The 14,361-nt window shown below is 59.8% G+C and overlaps 2 protein-coding genes across 6 annotated transcripts in view; one reads left to right on the plus strand and one right to left on the minus strand.

The window, feature by feature from the left end:
- DNM1 (dynamin 1) overlaps positions 1 to 9,933 on the plus strand; it is a 44,312-nt gene extending 34,379 nt beyond the window's left edge. Inside the window, 7 exon segments of the mRNA XM_077768307.1 lie at positions 1,407 to 1,504; positions 2,493 to 2,616; positions 3,026 to 3,037; positions 3,405 to 3,575; positions 4,752 to 4,993; positions 5,361 to 5,576; positions 8,668 to 9,933. Of these exon segments, the coding sequence (XP_077624433.1) occupies positions 1,407 to 1,504; positions 2,493 to 2,616; positions 3,026 to 3,037; positions 3,405 to 3,575; positions 4,752 to 4,993; positions 5,361 to 5,576; positions 8,668 to 8,737 (933 nt within the window). The 3' untranslated portion in view covers positions 8,738 to 9,933.
- A 673-nt stretch (positions 9,934 to 10,606) lies between these two features.
- Positions 10,607 to 14,361, minus strand: part of GOLGA2 (golgin A2) — a 16,837-nt gene continuing 13,082 nt past the window's right edge. For 4 of the 5 annotated variants that reach the window (XM_077768313.1, XM_077768310.1, XM_077768311.1 and 1 more), the window contains 9 exons: positions 14,121 to 14,234; positions 13,261 to 13,485; positions 13,107 to 13,182; positions 12,766 to 12,854; positions 12,321 to 12,503; positions 12,086 to 12,188; positions 11,895 to 12,001; positions 11,655 to 11,808; positions 10,607 to 11,571 (listed from right to left, as the gene is read on the minus strand). In XM_077768313.1, coding sequence (XP_077624439.1) covers positions 11,345 to 11,571; positions 11,655 to 11,808; positions 11,895 to 12,001; positions 12,086 to 12,188; positions 12,321 to 12,503; positions 12,766 to 12,854; positions 13,107 to 13,182; positions 13,261 to 13,485; positions 14,121 to 14,234 — 1,278 coding nt within the window. In that variant the 3' untranslated portion in view covers positions 10,607 to 11,344. The remainder of the gene's footprint in view (positions 11,572 to 11,654; positions 11,809 to 11,894; positions 12,002 to 12,085; positions 12,189 to 12,320; positions 12,504 to 12,765; positions 12,855 to 13,106; positions 13,183 to 13,260; positions 13,486 to 14,120; positions 14,235 to 14,361) is intronic. The other variant, XM_077768312.1, reaches the window with a different exon arrangement.

Below are 14,361 nucleotides of genomic sequence, written 5' to 3' on the forward strand. Positions count from 1 at the left end.
GCCGGCCAGCAGGAAGGGAGGGGTGGGGGGAGGAGGCCGCTCCTACCTAGAGTCCAACCCCAGAGCACAGGGCGGGTGGTGGCGGGGCCTCCCTCGAATGCTTCCAGATGTTCCCTGGCCGTGTGTGCAACTTCCTCCTCTCCTCCCCCAGCCGCCCTCTGGGGCTCCTGGCCACCCGCCTGGCATAAAGAAGGCTTTATGTGGCTGGACGGGCCAGGCGGGTGTGGGGGGGCAGAAGGAGGTGGGCAGGATGGCGCCAGGACGGGGGAGCAGGGTCCTCCTAAATCCAGCCAGCCCCCAACCCGTGATCCTGGTCGAGGCTCGCNAAGCCCTGAGTCCCTGAGATCCACATAGACGTCCTCCCCCGGCCACAGCACGGGTCCTGTGGTGTGTGGGCAAGTCGGGTACCAGCAGCCAAAACCGTCTCCTCCCCCCAGAGCCCCATCCTGGACTATCCTCCGCCGCAGACCCCTGGGCCTTCCCTTGAACATAGCAGGCTACAGACATCTCCACCCATGGCAGGCGTATACGCGCATGCGTTGGCCTGGCACCCACATGGGCATCCACAGATACACGTCACTCCTCCAGGAGGGCTGCAGACAAGCCAATCATATTCAACAAGCCATAGGCATATAAATCTGGGTGCCCGCAGGGCAGCCCACAGGCACGTTTACAACACAGGTATTTACAGTCGCCACACGCATCTACAAAAGCGTGCACACGTCCAGCTTGACACAAACACACTCACACGGGCACACGTGTGCGCACGCACATCTAGGCAACACAGACACAGGCACGCGTACACGATGGTGACGGCATACATGCTCGGGCCGGCATGCGTTCGCACAGGCACACAACCACGCACGCGTTGCACACACAGACACACCACCTCCAGGTTTGTGCTGTGCGCCTGATTGCTAACACATGGGCGGGTTGGGGGGAGTGGGCTGGGTTAGCCTTTTGAAGCCGCTGGGGCTGCCAGGGGGGCCCCCCTTCTCTGTCTCCACAGTCAGGAAATGAAGTCAGCAGCTTATCCTAAGCAGGTCTCTTTTGGCCAGCCCGGGGCGAGAGAGGCTTGAGTGTGGGGTCCCTGGCTGGGGCTGGCCTGGGCTGCCTCCGGGGCTTCCTTGGGGTGGGATTGGGAACACCCTCAGTCTTGGCACCCTGCACTTTTGGGAATGGCTTGAATGTCATTGGGAACCAGAGGTGCTCAGCAGGCCCAGGGCTCCATGGCCAGGGTCTCTTCAGACCCCTGTTCAGGGGACCCTGGTGCCCAGAAGCCCAGGGCCACTCTGGGGGTCCACAGCCCCAGCCCCACCCCCCGCCCCCAGCACGGAGCACTCTTTGGTGTGAGACGCGGCAGAGAGCAGTGCCAAACTCACCCCTGCTCCTATCTCTATCCACAGGAGAAAGAGAAGAAATACATGCTGTCCGTAGACAATCTGAAGCTGCGAGATGTGGAGAAAGGTTTCATGGCNTCCCTTCCAGTCCCTGCTCTGCATAAGAGACTCTGCCAGGCACTGGGGGCAAAGAAGAGCCCATCAGGCCCGGTCCCCTTTCTGTGGTCCCCTTGCTCAGTGTCCTGTGGGGTCTGTGACAATACCAGGTCTCTCCCCTCCCAAGCCAGAGCTGACTCCTATGGGCTTCTGCTCACTCAAGATGAGGGTTCAGTACAGTTGCCATCAGGGAGGTTTCCAGAGAGCCAGGGAGGGAGCCACTGGGGGCTACCTGGTCAGGGATGACCCTCTTATGAGGGCCCAGGCCCCCCTTTTATTTTTTATATTTTTTAAACAGTTTATTTTGAATTTTTTTTTTACATTTATTTATTTTTGAGAGACAGAGCATGAGCGGGGGAGGCACAGAGAACGAGGGAGACACAGAATCCAAAGCAGGCTCTGTCAGCAAAGCGCCCAATGCAGGGCTCGAACTCACAAACCATGAAATCATGACCTGAGCTGAAGTTGGACTCTTAACCGACTGAGCCACCCAGGCACCACAGCACCCACCCCCCACCTTTTAATAGAGCATTTTACACTGGGTCCTCAAAATGACCCAGGAAGGTAGGAGTCATTTTTTTTTTAATTTTTTAATGTTTATTTAGTTTTGAGAGAGAGAGACAGAGACAGAGACGGAGAGACAGAGTCAAGCAGAAGAGGAGCAGAGAGGAGACACAGAATCCAAAGGAGGTTCCGGGCTCTGAGCTGTCAGCACAGAGCCCGACATGGGGCTCGAACTCACAGACTGTGAGATCATGACCTGGGCCAAAGTCAGACACTCAACCAACTGAGCCACCAGGCACCCCTACGAGTCATTATTATTCACCCATCTTCTAGACAAGGAAACTGAAGCTTGGAGAGAGGAGGAGACTTGCCCAGGGTCGCACAGCTGGGAAATGACAAAGCCAAGAACGGCCCCCAGGCATGTTGACCCCAATCCATGCATGGCCTTAACCACCTGGGCGAATGGGTTTTAATGCCTTTTCCCCTCACTGCCTGCCCTTGTAGGAATGTCTACAAGGATTATCGGCAGCTGGAGCTGGCCTGTGAGACACAGGAGGAGGTAGACAGCTGGAAGGCCTCCTTCCTGAGGGCTGGCGTGTATCCTGAGCGTGTCGGGGTGAGTGGCAGCATGGGGAGAGGGCAAGCTACCCGCCATAAGGGGTCCTGGGTCACCATCCTCAGCCCTTACGGGCTCAGAAACAGCACAGATCCTCCCCCTAACTGTCCTGGAGCGGGATCAGAGTTAAGCCTTCCTGCCGTCCTCCAATGCGGCCTTTTACCTGACCATCCTCTGCCACGGACGGCGTTTCCCGCATATAATGGTGGTTTCTTGTGGCTACTTCACTTTCCTCCTCTTTTACTGTGGCGATGTCTAGAGTTGCCTTAGAGCTGGGGTAGAGTGCCCCGAGTTCACTCCCCCCTTTTCCTCCCTGTGTGTGTCTGCTTCGGCTGCGCTTGCTCGTGGCGGTGGCGGCGGTGGCAATGCTGGTGTCGTGACCTCTATGGCTTTGGCGTGGGCCTCCCAGGACAAGGAGAAAGTGAGTGTGCCGCTCCCTCGCCTTCAGCCAGGTGTCCAGCCTGGCCAAGTCTTTAGAATCAGGAAGGGACCTTGAAAAGGTCCTTTCCGAATCATAGACTGGGAAACTCAGGCAAATTCTAGACACTAGACTGAGAGCCGAGATAAGGCTGAACAGGGTCTGGGTCTTAAGAGGCACTGGGCGAAACCCAGATGCAGAGTATCCGGGGCAGGGGGTGGGGGTGGGGATTGGCATCTGTGTGTTCAGGCCGTTTGTTCTCTGTGCCTCAGTGTTCCAGGCCACCCTTGGAGGGGCCAAGACCCTGGGGGTGCCTGGAACCTGGCTGCGGGAGCCCAGCCACCCTAATGCCCTCTGTTCTCAATGGCAGGCCAGCGAGACTGAGGAGAATGGCTCGGACAGCTTCATGCACTCCATGGACCCACAGCTAGAGCGGCAGGTGGAGACCATTCGGAACCTGGTGGACTCATACATGGCCATCGTTAACAAGACCGTGAGGGACCTCATGCCGAAGACCATCATGCATCTCATGATCAACAATGTGGGTGCAACACTTCGTGGGTGGTGGGTGCTCTTTTGGGACCAGGGAAGCAGCAGCCAGGATGCCCCAGGGGAGGCACAGCCTCGTCCCATGGGACCAGCTCTAGAGAGCGAGGTATGGGTCCACACCAGAGCTGTCGAAATCAAATGTGAGCTCCTTATATTATTTTGTCGATTCACATACCCAAGGCATTACAAATATTCTTAAATGTTTTCCAAAAGGGACTAGGAATCACATCTTTTGAGAACTCCCAGCCCATGTTTTTAAACACATACCCCACAGAACCACTAACACCCATGGCTTAGTGAAAAAGCATGGCCGCCAGAGAAATAGTACTGTGTTTGAATCCTGGCTTTGCCACAAATTCTGTTTGACTTTCAGTCAGCTGCCCTCTCTGAGCCTCTGTTCCCTTATATGTAAAACATGGATAATAATAGAGTTGAGAAATAAAGGAATATAAAGTAAGAGTAACACAGTGCCTGGCACATAGTAGGTGTTCAACATATCACTGAATAACAAGTAAGACACAGGCCTATGGCATAAAAAAACTCAGTGCCTCTCCATGAGTTTAAGGAGAACATTCATCACCCTCCCACCCCCCTACCACACACACACACACACACACACACACACACATATTTCTTTTTTAATAGTTTATTATCAAGTTGGTTTCCATATAACACCCAGTGCTCACCCCCACAAGTGCCCTCCTCCATGCCCATCCTCCCTTCCCCTCCCCCAGGCCCAGACACATTTCATCCAATCCAGGCACACAAGGGCTCAGAAAATTTAAACTTTCATCCACCTTATTTTGGCCCAGTGGAGCCTGCAAGTCCTTGGAAAGGGTGGAACTGCCCCATTTGACAGATGGGGAAACTGAGGCTGAAAAAAAGCTGAACAACTAGGTGTCCTGGTGGCATGACAGGCCCTTGGTGCCCTCCCAAATCTATGACCTTGAACAGGTCACTTTTCCTCTCTGGGCCATCTGAGGAAAGAGCAAGAACGGAGAAAGGGAAGCGGGAGGAGATCTCCGAGTTCGGGTGGTGGCAAAGCTAGGGTACCCCCCCCCACCCCCTGGCCCGAGTTCTCAGTCCAGCGCACAGTCCCACGGGGCAGTCAGGTCCCAGTACAGGTGTCGGGTCTCAACCTGTCCTCTTTTCACTTCCTTGCCCGCAGACGAAGGAATTCATCTTCTCGGAGCTGCTGGCCAACCTGTACTCGTGCGGGGACCAGAACACACTGATGGAGGAGTCGGCGGAGCAGGCGCAGCGGCGCGACGAGATGCTGCGCATGTACCACGCACTGAAGGAGGCGCTCAGCATCATCGGCGACATCAACACGACCACTGTCAGCACGCCCATGCCCCCGCCTGTGGACGACTCCTGGCTGCAGGTGCAGAGCGTACCGGCCGGACGCAGGTACCAGGGCCGGCCCCCACGGCCCCAAAGCCCCCCAGCCCGGGGCCCGCGGGAGGAGGGCCGGGACCGGGCAGTGGCGCGCCCGCGTCACCGGAGCGGCTCCCACCTGGAGCAGGGGGCGGAGCTTAGAAATGGGCGGGGCTTGTCGCGGGGCGGGGCTTGCCGTGAAGCGCTGGCTGCGGGGCTGGGTGGAGCTGGAATTTTAGAGCCACCGGAGGCGGGCCTTAAACTCCGGGAATACGTAGGTTGCGGCAGGGCGGGGCTTGCGCGCATGGGCGTGACCAGCACGGGGCTGGGGGCGGGGCCTCCGGGGGGGCGGAGCTGCTCATCTCTCCCTTCCTTGTCTTCCGCACTCTGTCGCCCGCAGGTCACCCACGTCCAGCCCCACTCCGCAGCGCCGAGCCCCCGCCGTGCCCCCAGCCCGGCCCGGGTCGCGGGGCCCTGCTCCTGGGCCTCCGCCTGCTGGGTCCGCCCTGGGGGGGGCGCCCCCCGTGCCATCCAGGCCGGGGGCTTCCCCTGACCCCTTCGGTCCTCCCCCCCAGGTGCCCTCGCGCCCCAACCGCGCCCCGCCGGGGGTTCCCAGGTGAGTAGGGGCTGTCAGCGTCGGAAGAGACCACTGGGCGGGCGTAGCCGGGAGGGAGGTGGGGCCAGAACCGGTCCTCTCCATCCAGGGCGCTTCGGACGTGGGTGCCGGAGCTACGGGAGGTGTGGCCGAGGGTTGGCGGAGCCTGCCCCCCAGGGAGCGCTGAGTCCCGGAGGTGGTCGTTTCTGCGGAGGGGGCCGTGGGACTCATCCCACCTGCCCCCTTCTTTCCAGCACTTGCATGGCGCTTCCCTTCCTTTTCACTTCTCTCTCCCACTATTGCGTCCCTCCTCCTTTCTCCTCGCTCTCCGTTTTCCATTCCGCCCTCAACTCTCTCTCCCAGCCCCTAGTGACTCACCTCAGGTCTGGGGATTTGAACTCAGATCTTCTCCAGATGTGGAGTTTGTTCACTTACACTCAGGGCTACTCTGATGCCCCCCTTCTGAGTCCTGACTCTCTGAATTGTCCTAAGGGGGATGTCTGGCCTCTGGCCCACAGCAACAGAGACCAGGCTGTGACTGTGACCAGCAAGGTGTGTGATGTGTGTGTGTGGGCGTGCACACGGGTGTGAGTGTAAGAATGGCACTCAGGCACGGGGCTAGGACGCGGAGCAGCTGGGAAAGGGGACCGGGAGGGATGGGGCAGTCTAACGGCTTTCTTCTTTCCCCCTTGCCCCTACGTGGTCTGGACCAACATGGTGGGTGGGGGGCAGCAGTGGATGAAAGGCTGCCCCATTCCCAGAGATTTCCAGGAAAAATAATTCTACTTCATCCCTTGGCTTGCCTTCTTGATTCATGACCCTTTTTCAAGGAAGCTCGTTTTGATATCTCAGTCCCTGTTTCTACTGGCCACATCCTCTGAGGAAGAGCACATCAGACCAGTAGCACCCACCTGTGTTTCCAGATGGCTGGAGGGTAGGATCTAGCCTTCATGGGTCTAGCTTCCATGAAGCCCAAATGGAGCAGAGATGGGACTTGCTTCCACGATGATCCGATGACCAAAGCAGATGGGGTAAAGCAGGCAGCAGGGCATTGGTCGAGAGCACTGGACCAGAGCCCAGAGATTCTGGTTCACCCTGTGCTGTAAGCAAGTCCCTGTCCCTACCAGGGCCTCAGTGTCCCTTCTGCAACATGATAGTTAACATTCTGCCTTTCTCCCAGGGTTGGCGTGAGGATCAAGGGAGAGAGACCGTGACTGTAGAGAAGCCGCATGAAGTGCAAATGTGGCTGTAGGAACACTTTGCTAACTTCCCTCGTGTGTTCAGATTCTTAAGGGAATTTGGCACGCCCAGGTGTGCACTGGGGTGTGACGTAGGGGAAGAGGAAGATTTGGCATCTGCTTTAACTCCAGTCTCACAGAAACACACAGGAAACACTTGGCAAGTCATGCCCCTGCCTCGGGGAAGAGAACAGTCTGGGAAGCTTCAAGACAGCTTGACACGGGGGAGGTCTGGGGGCCGACCGGGATAAGACTCAGGCACTCAGGCAGTGAGAAGTCAGGGGCATCTGGGAACGGAGCGGCGGTGTGGGCGGAGGTTTAGCATGGGATGCATTGAGGAGAGCCGCTGGCCAGAGGAGAGTGCAGACAGAATGAGAAAGAATAAGAAAAAGTTGCCCTGGGTACAGTCGGGCGGGCTGCCAAACCTTAAAAGTTCACAGAAGAGTTTGTCCTCCTGAGGCTCAATGCTGCGGGCACTAGGGAGCCATGGGAGGTTCCTGGACAGAGAAATGACAGCTAAGAAAGCAAGACCCGTCCCTTACAGAGCACTGCAGGTGGCCCTCGGAGCACGCCAGGCACTAGTGTGCAGGGAGCTGGTGCAAACCCCTCCTGTGTACGGGCGAGCTTCTGTGTTGTGACTCAGCCCACGCGTGTGCTTCAATGTGCCGAGTGGCTGCATGCCCCGGATCCGTGCTGCACGTGCCGGCCAGTGAGGGTGCTGGGCAGCGGGGTGGTGGGGGGAGGTGTACGTATGCGTGTTGTTTGTGGGCATGTGTGTCAGCGTGTGCATGCGGGGCCGTGGGGCCTCAAAGCATGTGTGTGCACGCCCGGGCGTGTGCGTGTGCGTGACCCCACCCCTGGGCCTGCCCCGGCCGTGAGTGTGAACTGCCATGTTGATTTCGTGCTGTCTTTCAGAATCACTATCAGTGACCCCTGAGGAGCGTCAGGCACGGTAGGTACACACATGCCTCTCTCTGCCTGCTGCATGAAGGTGTGTCGGCCCCCTGCTGCACCAGCTCCACACTGGGGGGCGCACCGGGGACCTCAGAGCCAGGCTCCCCTCCCCCTCCCTTCTGCAGCTCCAGACTTATTCTTTCCTCTTTCTGTCCTTGCTGCCAGCTGGCTCTCTCACCTCCCTTCTCAGCGAGCCTCGGGACTCAGTGCCACTGGTCAAGAGCTCCATGGCTGAGCCTGGGGAGCTCTTGGGACGGGCTCCGCACCCAGGCTGGCAGAGCTGGGTGCTCTCTGGAGCCATCAGAGAGGGCAGGGAGCTCATGGTTTATGGAGTAGAGGCAGGGAACGCAGCGGGGGGCGTCGTGCGTGGGGCTGGACTCAGACAGCCAGAGGCCTTGGAACTTCATCCTGGGAATGCCACGCTCATTCCCCGATCTGAGCTGTGCTCTTGGGGCCGGGAGCTCTGGGAACCGAATCCACGACAGGGCAGAGGAGGTCAGAGCCGCATCTCCTCTATCAGACAACCAGCAACTGAGCAGCAATCTGGGGCGAAGGCTCTGGCTGTTTGCTGGTTTCTGAAAGCTGGAGGGCCCCCGTCCACACCTCACAGGTGAGGCAGGGTCACACAGCCCCTTCCTTCCCCTACCTCCTTGGTGTTGTTATGCCTGCAAAGGCACGACAGACCACGGCGTCCTCGGCCCTGGACAAAGCACCAGAGCCGGTCCACAGGCTCATGGGCCTGGGCCTGTTGCTCCTAGGGGTGACCTACACTTTCCGGCCAAGGGGACAACAGTGTCCGCTGACCTGGGCTGAGTCAGCTTCTCTGAGTCCCATCCTGTCTGGGCCGCGCATTCACCCAGCGACCCGCCTGCCACTCTGCCCCTGCCGCTGACTCTTGCTCTTCTGCTTTTCCCCAGCAGGAAGGGCCCAGCCTCACCTACGCGACCTGTGGTCCCCCGACCAGCTGAGGCTCCCCTCTTAGACTTATAAGCCTGTGGCCACTGGCATCCGGCTGCCTGACCTCCCTGCCTCCCCAGGGTCCCTTCCGAGGACTCCGGGCTTTCTGCCCGCCCAGAGGGGTCTCCAGTGCCCCCTCCAGCCATCCTTGTAGCTTTGCCGTCCTGGCTCAAACAGTGTTCTTTCTCCCGTCTCTCTCCATGAGGACTGGTAGCTGTGGCTACAGGGCACGCGGCCCCACACTCCAAGGCTAGGGGTGGCCCTGGGCCAGTACGTTGAAAGACGGGGGCGGGGGGCACAAAGAGAGGGAAGGCAGAGGGGCCGAGCATGTGTCTGGAGCTGTGGGTGCACTGCCTGGTGGTGTATGAGATGAGAGACCAGCGTGCGTGGCAGGGGGAGGGCCGCCCTGACCCCCACCCCAGGCCCCCGGGAAGCTGTGGCCCCCATTCATCTCCAGGTCCTCCCCCCTTCCCTTTCTCATCTCTCTCCTCCATTCCAGAACCCTTGCCCACACCCTCAGCTTCCTCTTCTCCCCCTGCCTCCCCCTGCCTCCTGCCCCGCCGGGCCTGGCATCGCTCGCCTTACCAGTTCTCTCCCTCCTTCTCTCCGTTCTCTCTTTGCTTTCTCTCCAACTGCCAGCCGATCGGGTCAGGCAAGTCCATCCCGTCCTGAGAGCCCCAGGCCCCCCTTCGACCTCTAACCAGATCCCTCTATTCCTCGGAGACCTCCCTTTCCAAGCCTGCCTGGACGGCTGTCCTGTGACCTGACAGTGGCTCCCCAGCCCCAAAGCCTCCTCCTTCCTCTGTGACTTAGTCTGTTGTAGTGGTGAAGCTGACACATCCAGGCGTGATGTTGGTGAAAACTTGTGCCCCCTCTGTGGTATTGCTCCTCCCCCATTCTATAAATATCTATAAATATTCATACACACACACACACACACACACAGCCGCCACAGCCTCGCCGCTAGTGTTGGGAATCAATCACCATGCTGTCCCTGAGGAGTCTTGTGGCCCCACTACAAGGGAACACTGTCACCCTGACACCCCCCTCTCCAATGTGTGCCACCTCTGATGAGCCTCCCGAACATGCCCAGCCCGTGGACGACCACCTTTCCGTCCCTCCCCCCGGTCGAGCACGGGGGTGCCGTACCGGCAGCTGTGTGGCTCTCCGACCACCACCAGTCTTGCTGTCTCTTGGCTGAGAATAAAACGCATTTCTGGACAATGGGAGACTGTCCTCTGTTGGCTTGTGTTCTTTGTGGAGTTCAGGGCAAGGTGAAGCCTTAAACCCTGGGACGCAGGGGTGGGGAAGGGCCTAGCCATTGCCAGTGTGCTGTGAGGAGCGGCAAAGGAAGTCCCCGTCCCTTCCAAGCCCTACTGGGAAAGCACCGGGGGGAGTGGGGTGGGGGTGGGGGCTCTCAGGTCCTTATCTTAGGAAGACTGCTGGGCCCACCAGGAGGGCAGGGCCACCGACTCAGCCTGGAGGGAGGACTGGGGGCATTGGCACATACTGTGGAGGGACATGACAACGAGCCACCAGAGGGGCAGGGTGATGCCACAGACACTGCCTGACCTGGAAGTCAGCATTCTTGAGTGCTGGGATCTTGCTTGCCCTTCCCCAGGACTGGATCAGGCTTCTGAGGCTCTCGGCCGTTAGGGCAGGAGTACCCCCCCACCACCTGTGAGTCCCCCCGAGATCCCCCACGCTTCCCCAAGCAGCAGGAAGGTGACGACTGGACTAACTCTAACAGCTCCTTTGGGCAGGCTCGGACTCCTGGGGGCTGTGCACAATCCGGAAGCCTGCCCTCTGGTGGCAGGGCCCGCTCCCTGTTCAGCGCCCACAGCACAGACCCGAGGACCTAGTGGCCACTGACTGGAAAGAGGCACACGCAAGGCCAAGCAGTATGGCTAAATCCATTTATTCCGAAATAAAAAGCAAAACAGGAGTCGAATTACCCCTGCAGGACCCCGGCCCCGCCCCCGTCCTCTCTATCCTATGCTATCAATAAATAAGTTTCCCTATATTCAAATATTTAATAGAAGTTTCTCCCCATTTGCCAGTTCCACCCTCTGCTATGATACAGGGGCTGCCCTGTCCCCAGAATATACAAAATGTTACATAGATAAGTATGTACACTGGGGAGGGAGCCCACCCCGCCACCAGCTTATGCCTCTGCATGGCCTCAGTTAGCCCTGCCATCCCAAGGCCTGGGAGAGTGCTGCCCAGTCATCTTGCTGGACAGTGGGGAGGGAGGGCACTTGTGCCCCAAAATGCCTCTGAATAGAGGATGCACGAGCCCCTCAAAATGAAGGACTACTTGATGGGGGTGAGGAGGCCACCAGGGAGCCCCTGCTCCCCAAGAGAGGCAGCTTCCTAAATAAACTATATTTACCGAGCCTCTGGCTCTTTGTTTTTCTGGAACCCTGAACAGCCCAGAGATAAAGATACAGCATTGCCAAGGCGGCAAGGGGTCTGCTCCTGTATGTCTCCCCCATTAGGGAGCTCACTATACCCCTCTCAGGGGTCTCAGCTTGGTAGTCGAAGGATAAAAGGGGGATTGGGAAGGAATGGTGGGGTGGTGGGGACGGGGGGGCCAGAGCCCCCAGCCCCACGTCTCTAGGTTTTGTGGCTAGTGTCAACTCAGACCACCGTGATCTTCACCTCGTCGTTGTCGTCAGCCCGGTAGAAGAAGGGGATGCAGGGGTTGTTGCCCAAGCCTGGGCGTTCTCGGGGGTTCTGGATCTCGCACAGCAGCTTAATGATCTGCTGTGCGGTAGGGTTCTCGGCGCCAGTGTGGCGTGGCAGGGCCTCTCCCTGGGGAGGCTCCGCACTGTCGCTGTCGGCCAGGCTCACTTCACGAAGATCATCTTGGGGGCGGTGGGGAAGGGAGGGGCTCTGAGTGCTGTGCAAGCCCTCCCCCACCGCCCGCCAGCCCGTGGGCTCTACTCACCACCCTGGCCATCGACAGCGCCAAGCTCTTGGGCTGGGGGTGCTGTAGTGGCTTCCCCAGCAGGGTTCTGGGCGGTGGCCAGGAACTTGCCCTGCCATTCATTCCGCTCGTCCACCAGGCGGAGCACCAGCTCCTGCAGCTCCAGCAGCTTGACCTGGAGGGAGAGGTGCTGAGCCCTAGCCCTGCCTCCCCACCTCTCCTCTCCGCTCCGCTCTGCTCCCAAGGATGCTGAGGGCCCACCTTCATTTCCTCTTTGTCCTGAGCCAGTCGGCTAATGTACTCCTCTTTCTCTCGGTGCCGCTCCTTTAGCACGGCCCTCTGATTCTGGTAAAGGGTAATGTACTCTCCTGCGGGGCAGACGGGCTGACGCTCAGGGCTCTCCGACCCCTCACAGAGCTCCCCCACCCTGGGGGGCCAGCTGTGCCACTAACCAATAGTGTCAGTCTCTCCAGAAAGCTGGATGCAGCGATGCTCCAGTTCCTCCACCCGCTCCTTCAGATCCACCTTCTCCTGCATGAGCTCCAGGAAGCGGCTCTGCAGCGACAGCAGCGGCGGTCAGGGCGCAGGGTCAGGGCAAGGGGGTCAGGCGCAGGGTGCAGGGCAGAATCAGGGCTCGGCAGCCCGCCCTAGCCACCGCCCCCGGGCCAGGCCAGAGCACCCACACACCTGCAGCTTGTCCATGGCCGCCTGGAGGGCCTGGTGGGTCTCCCCGGGCACACTGTCACCAGTGGTCCCAGGGGCCGCCAGGCGAGCCAAGCGCTGGCAGCGCAGCCTCTGCTCCTTCAGCTGCCCACGCAGGCGCGCCTGCTCCTGCTCGGCACTGGCTAAGGCCGAGTTACAAAATGCCACCTGCGGGTAAGACGTGTACACGTGCACCTTTGTGGGGGAAGCTCGGGATGAGTGGGGGGCAGGGAGGCAGAGAGGAGCGCCTCTCACTGCCCAGGTGGGCACACGTGGTGTTTCAAGGAGGCGCAAGGTCGGACCGTCGGCTCCCAGGGGGGAGGCTGGGCCTCAAGAGGAGCTGAGGCGGGCAGACCAGGAGGTGAGGAGGCAGTCGGGGGCGGGGGGACCAGAGGGAAGCAGGAAGGTGGGGCAGGGAAGGGCCGCTCACCATGGCCTCGCGGCTCTCTAGGTCGTCTGGCATGCTCAGCTTCGGAGGCGCCGCCTCCCGGTCCTCCTCCTCACTGTCCAGTCCGTCTCCTGTTGAGGCGGCCGGAGGGGCCTCAGACAACCCAACAGGGGAGGGGGGGCAGAGCCTCAGACAACCCAACAGGGGAGGGGGAGCAGGCCAGGGAGGAAAGCCCGGCTCTGCCCCACCAGCCCGTCCGACCCCGGAGGAGGAGGAGGAGGATTCACCACCCTAAGGGTCCCTTTGAACTCAGTTCTGTGCTGCTCCAGGGCCCCCTCTCCTCCCTGGGCTCTGCCCTCTTCCCCTGGGCAGGTCCCACTTACCCTCCTCAGGCACAGCCATGAGACTCAGCTGGGCCTGGAGCTGCTGGTTCTGCTGGGTGGCAGCTTCCAGGCGTCCCTGAGGGGCCAGGAAAGAGTGAGAAGGGGTGTAGGTCGCAGGCCCGACCCTGGGGGCCCGGCGCTCCAAGCCCCTCACCCGGGTCTCCTGTAACTCTTGGCGGGCTATCTCGGCCTCCGCCTTGCCCTGAACTTCCTCATGCTGCAGCCGGTCCATGAGCTGGGTCTGTAGCAGCACCTGCTTTTGCAGCATATCCTTGTCAGAGGCCATCTGCTGAAAGGTGGCCGCATACTGCTGCAGGTGGCTCATGTACATGTCCCGCTGCTGCTGTAGGCTCTCAGCCTCCTGGCTCTTCAGCTCCACCTGCAGGAAGACCCTGGGAGTGAGTGAGGCAGGCGGAGTGGGGGGGGGTGGTTTGCCAGATTCTGAGCCCGGACTGGGGAGACAGGGAGGGGCACAGCTCTTTCTGCTGCCCTGTTGGGGCCCCTGGCTTCTTCACTCTGGGACCTAAGAGACTGCCCCCTTGCCCAGAGCCCCACGCCTCCCTCACCCAGCCTCACACCTCATGACAACCTTCTTTCTATTTTAGCTTTAGTGGGAAAACCAAACCGCGGCCCCACCTTACAGGCATTAATCCTCAACACCCCTGTGAGCAAAAGGCTCATCTCTCTTCTAGATTAAGGAAATTGAGGCTGAGAGATGAGAAGTGAGGAGTGACCAGTGGAGCTGGGGTCAGAAGCCAGGGCTGAATCCAAAGAGCCTTCCCCTCTCATTGCGCGGTTGAGGTCTCTAGCCAGGGTGACACCCTCCGGGCCCGGGACTACCCACTTCTCAAAGTCAGAGAGCAAAGAGCAACAAGGAGCCGCACTCAGAGGGACTGGAGTCAGTGCCCCAACCCCCCAACCCCAGGCCGGAACCGCCCATCTTGGCCAAGACCCCTGCCCCCCCGCCGCCCCAACTCTAGGCTCCCAGGCGTCCCCAGCGGGTGCAGGGGTTACCGTCTCCTGTAGCCCGGCCAGCTTCTCCTGCAGCTGGCCCACCTTCTTGGCCAGCTCCTTCTTCAAATGCTGCTCCGACTGCAGTGCACTCGTGATCTCCATATTCTCGTTGCTCTGGTTGGAGAGAAGGAATTGGCGGCTACCCAGTGCGGCTGGAGACCCCAGAACTTGGTGTCTGCCACCCACAGCTCAGGGAAAAGTGGAGGCAGGTGGGAAAAGACCCCCCCCCCACCGACCCCGC

Source organism: Crocuta crocuta, unplaced genomic scaffold (genome assembly GCF_008692635.1).
Source record: "Crocuta crocuta isolate KB4526 unplaced genomic scaffold, BGI_CrCroc_1.0 scaffold35, whole genome shotgun sequence".
Taxonomy (NCBI): Eukaryota; Metazoa; Chordata; class Mammalia; order Carnivora; family Hyaenidae; genus Crocuta; species Crocuta crocuta.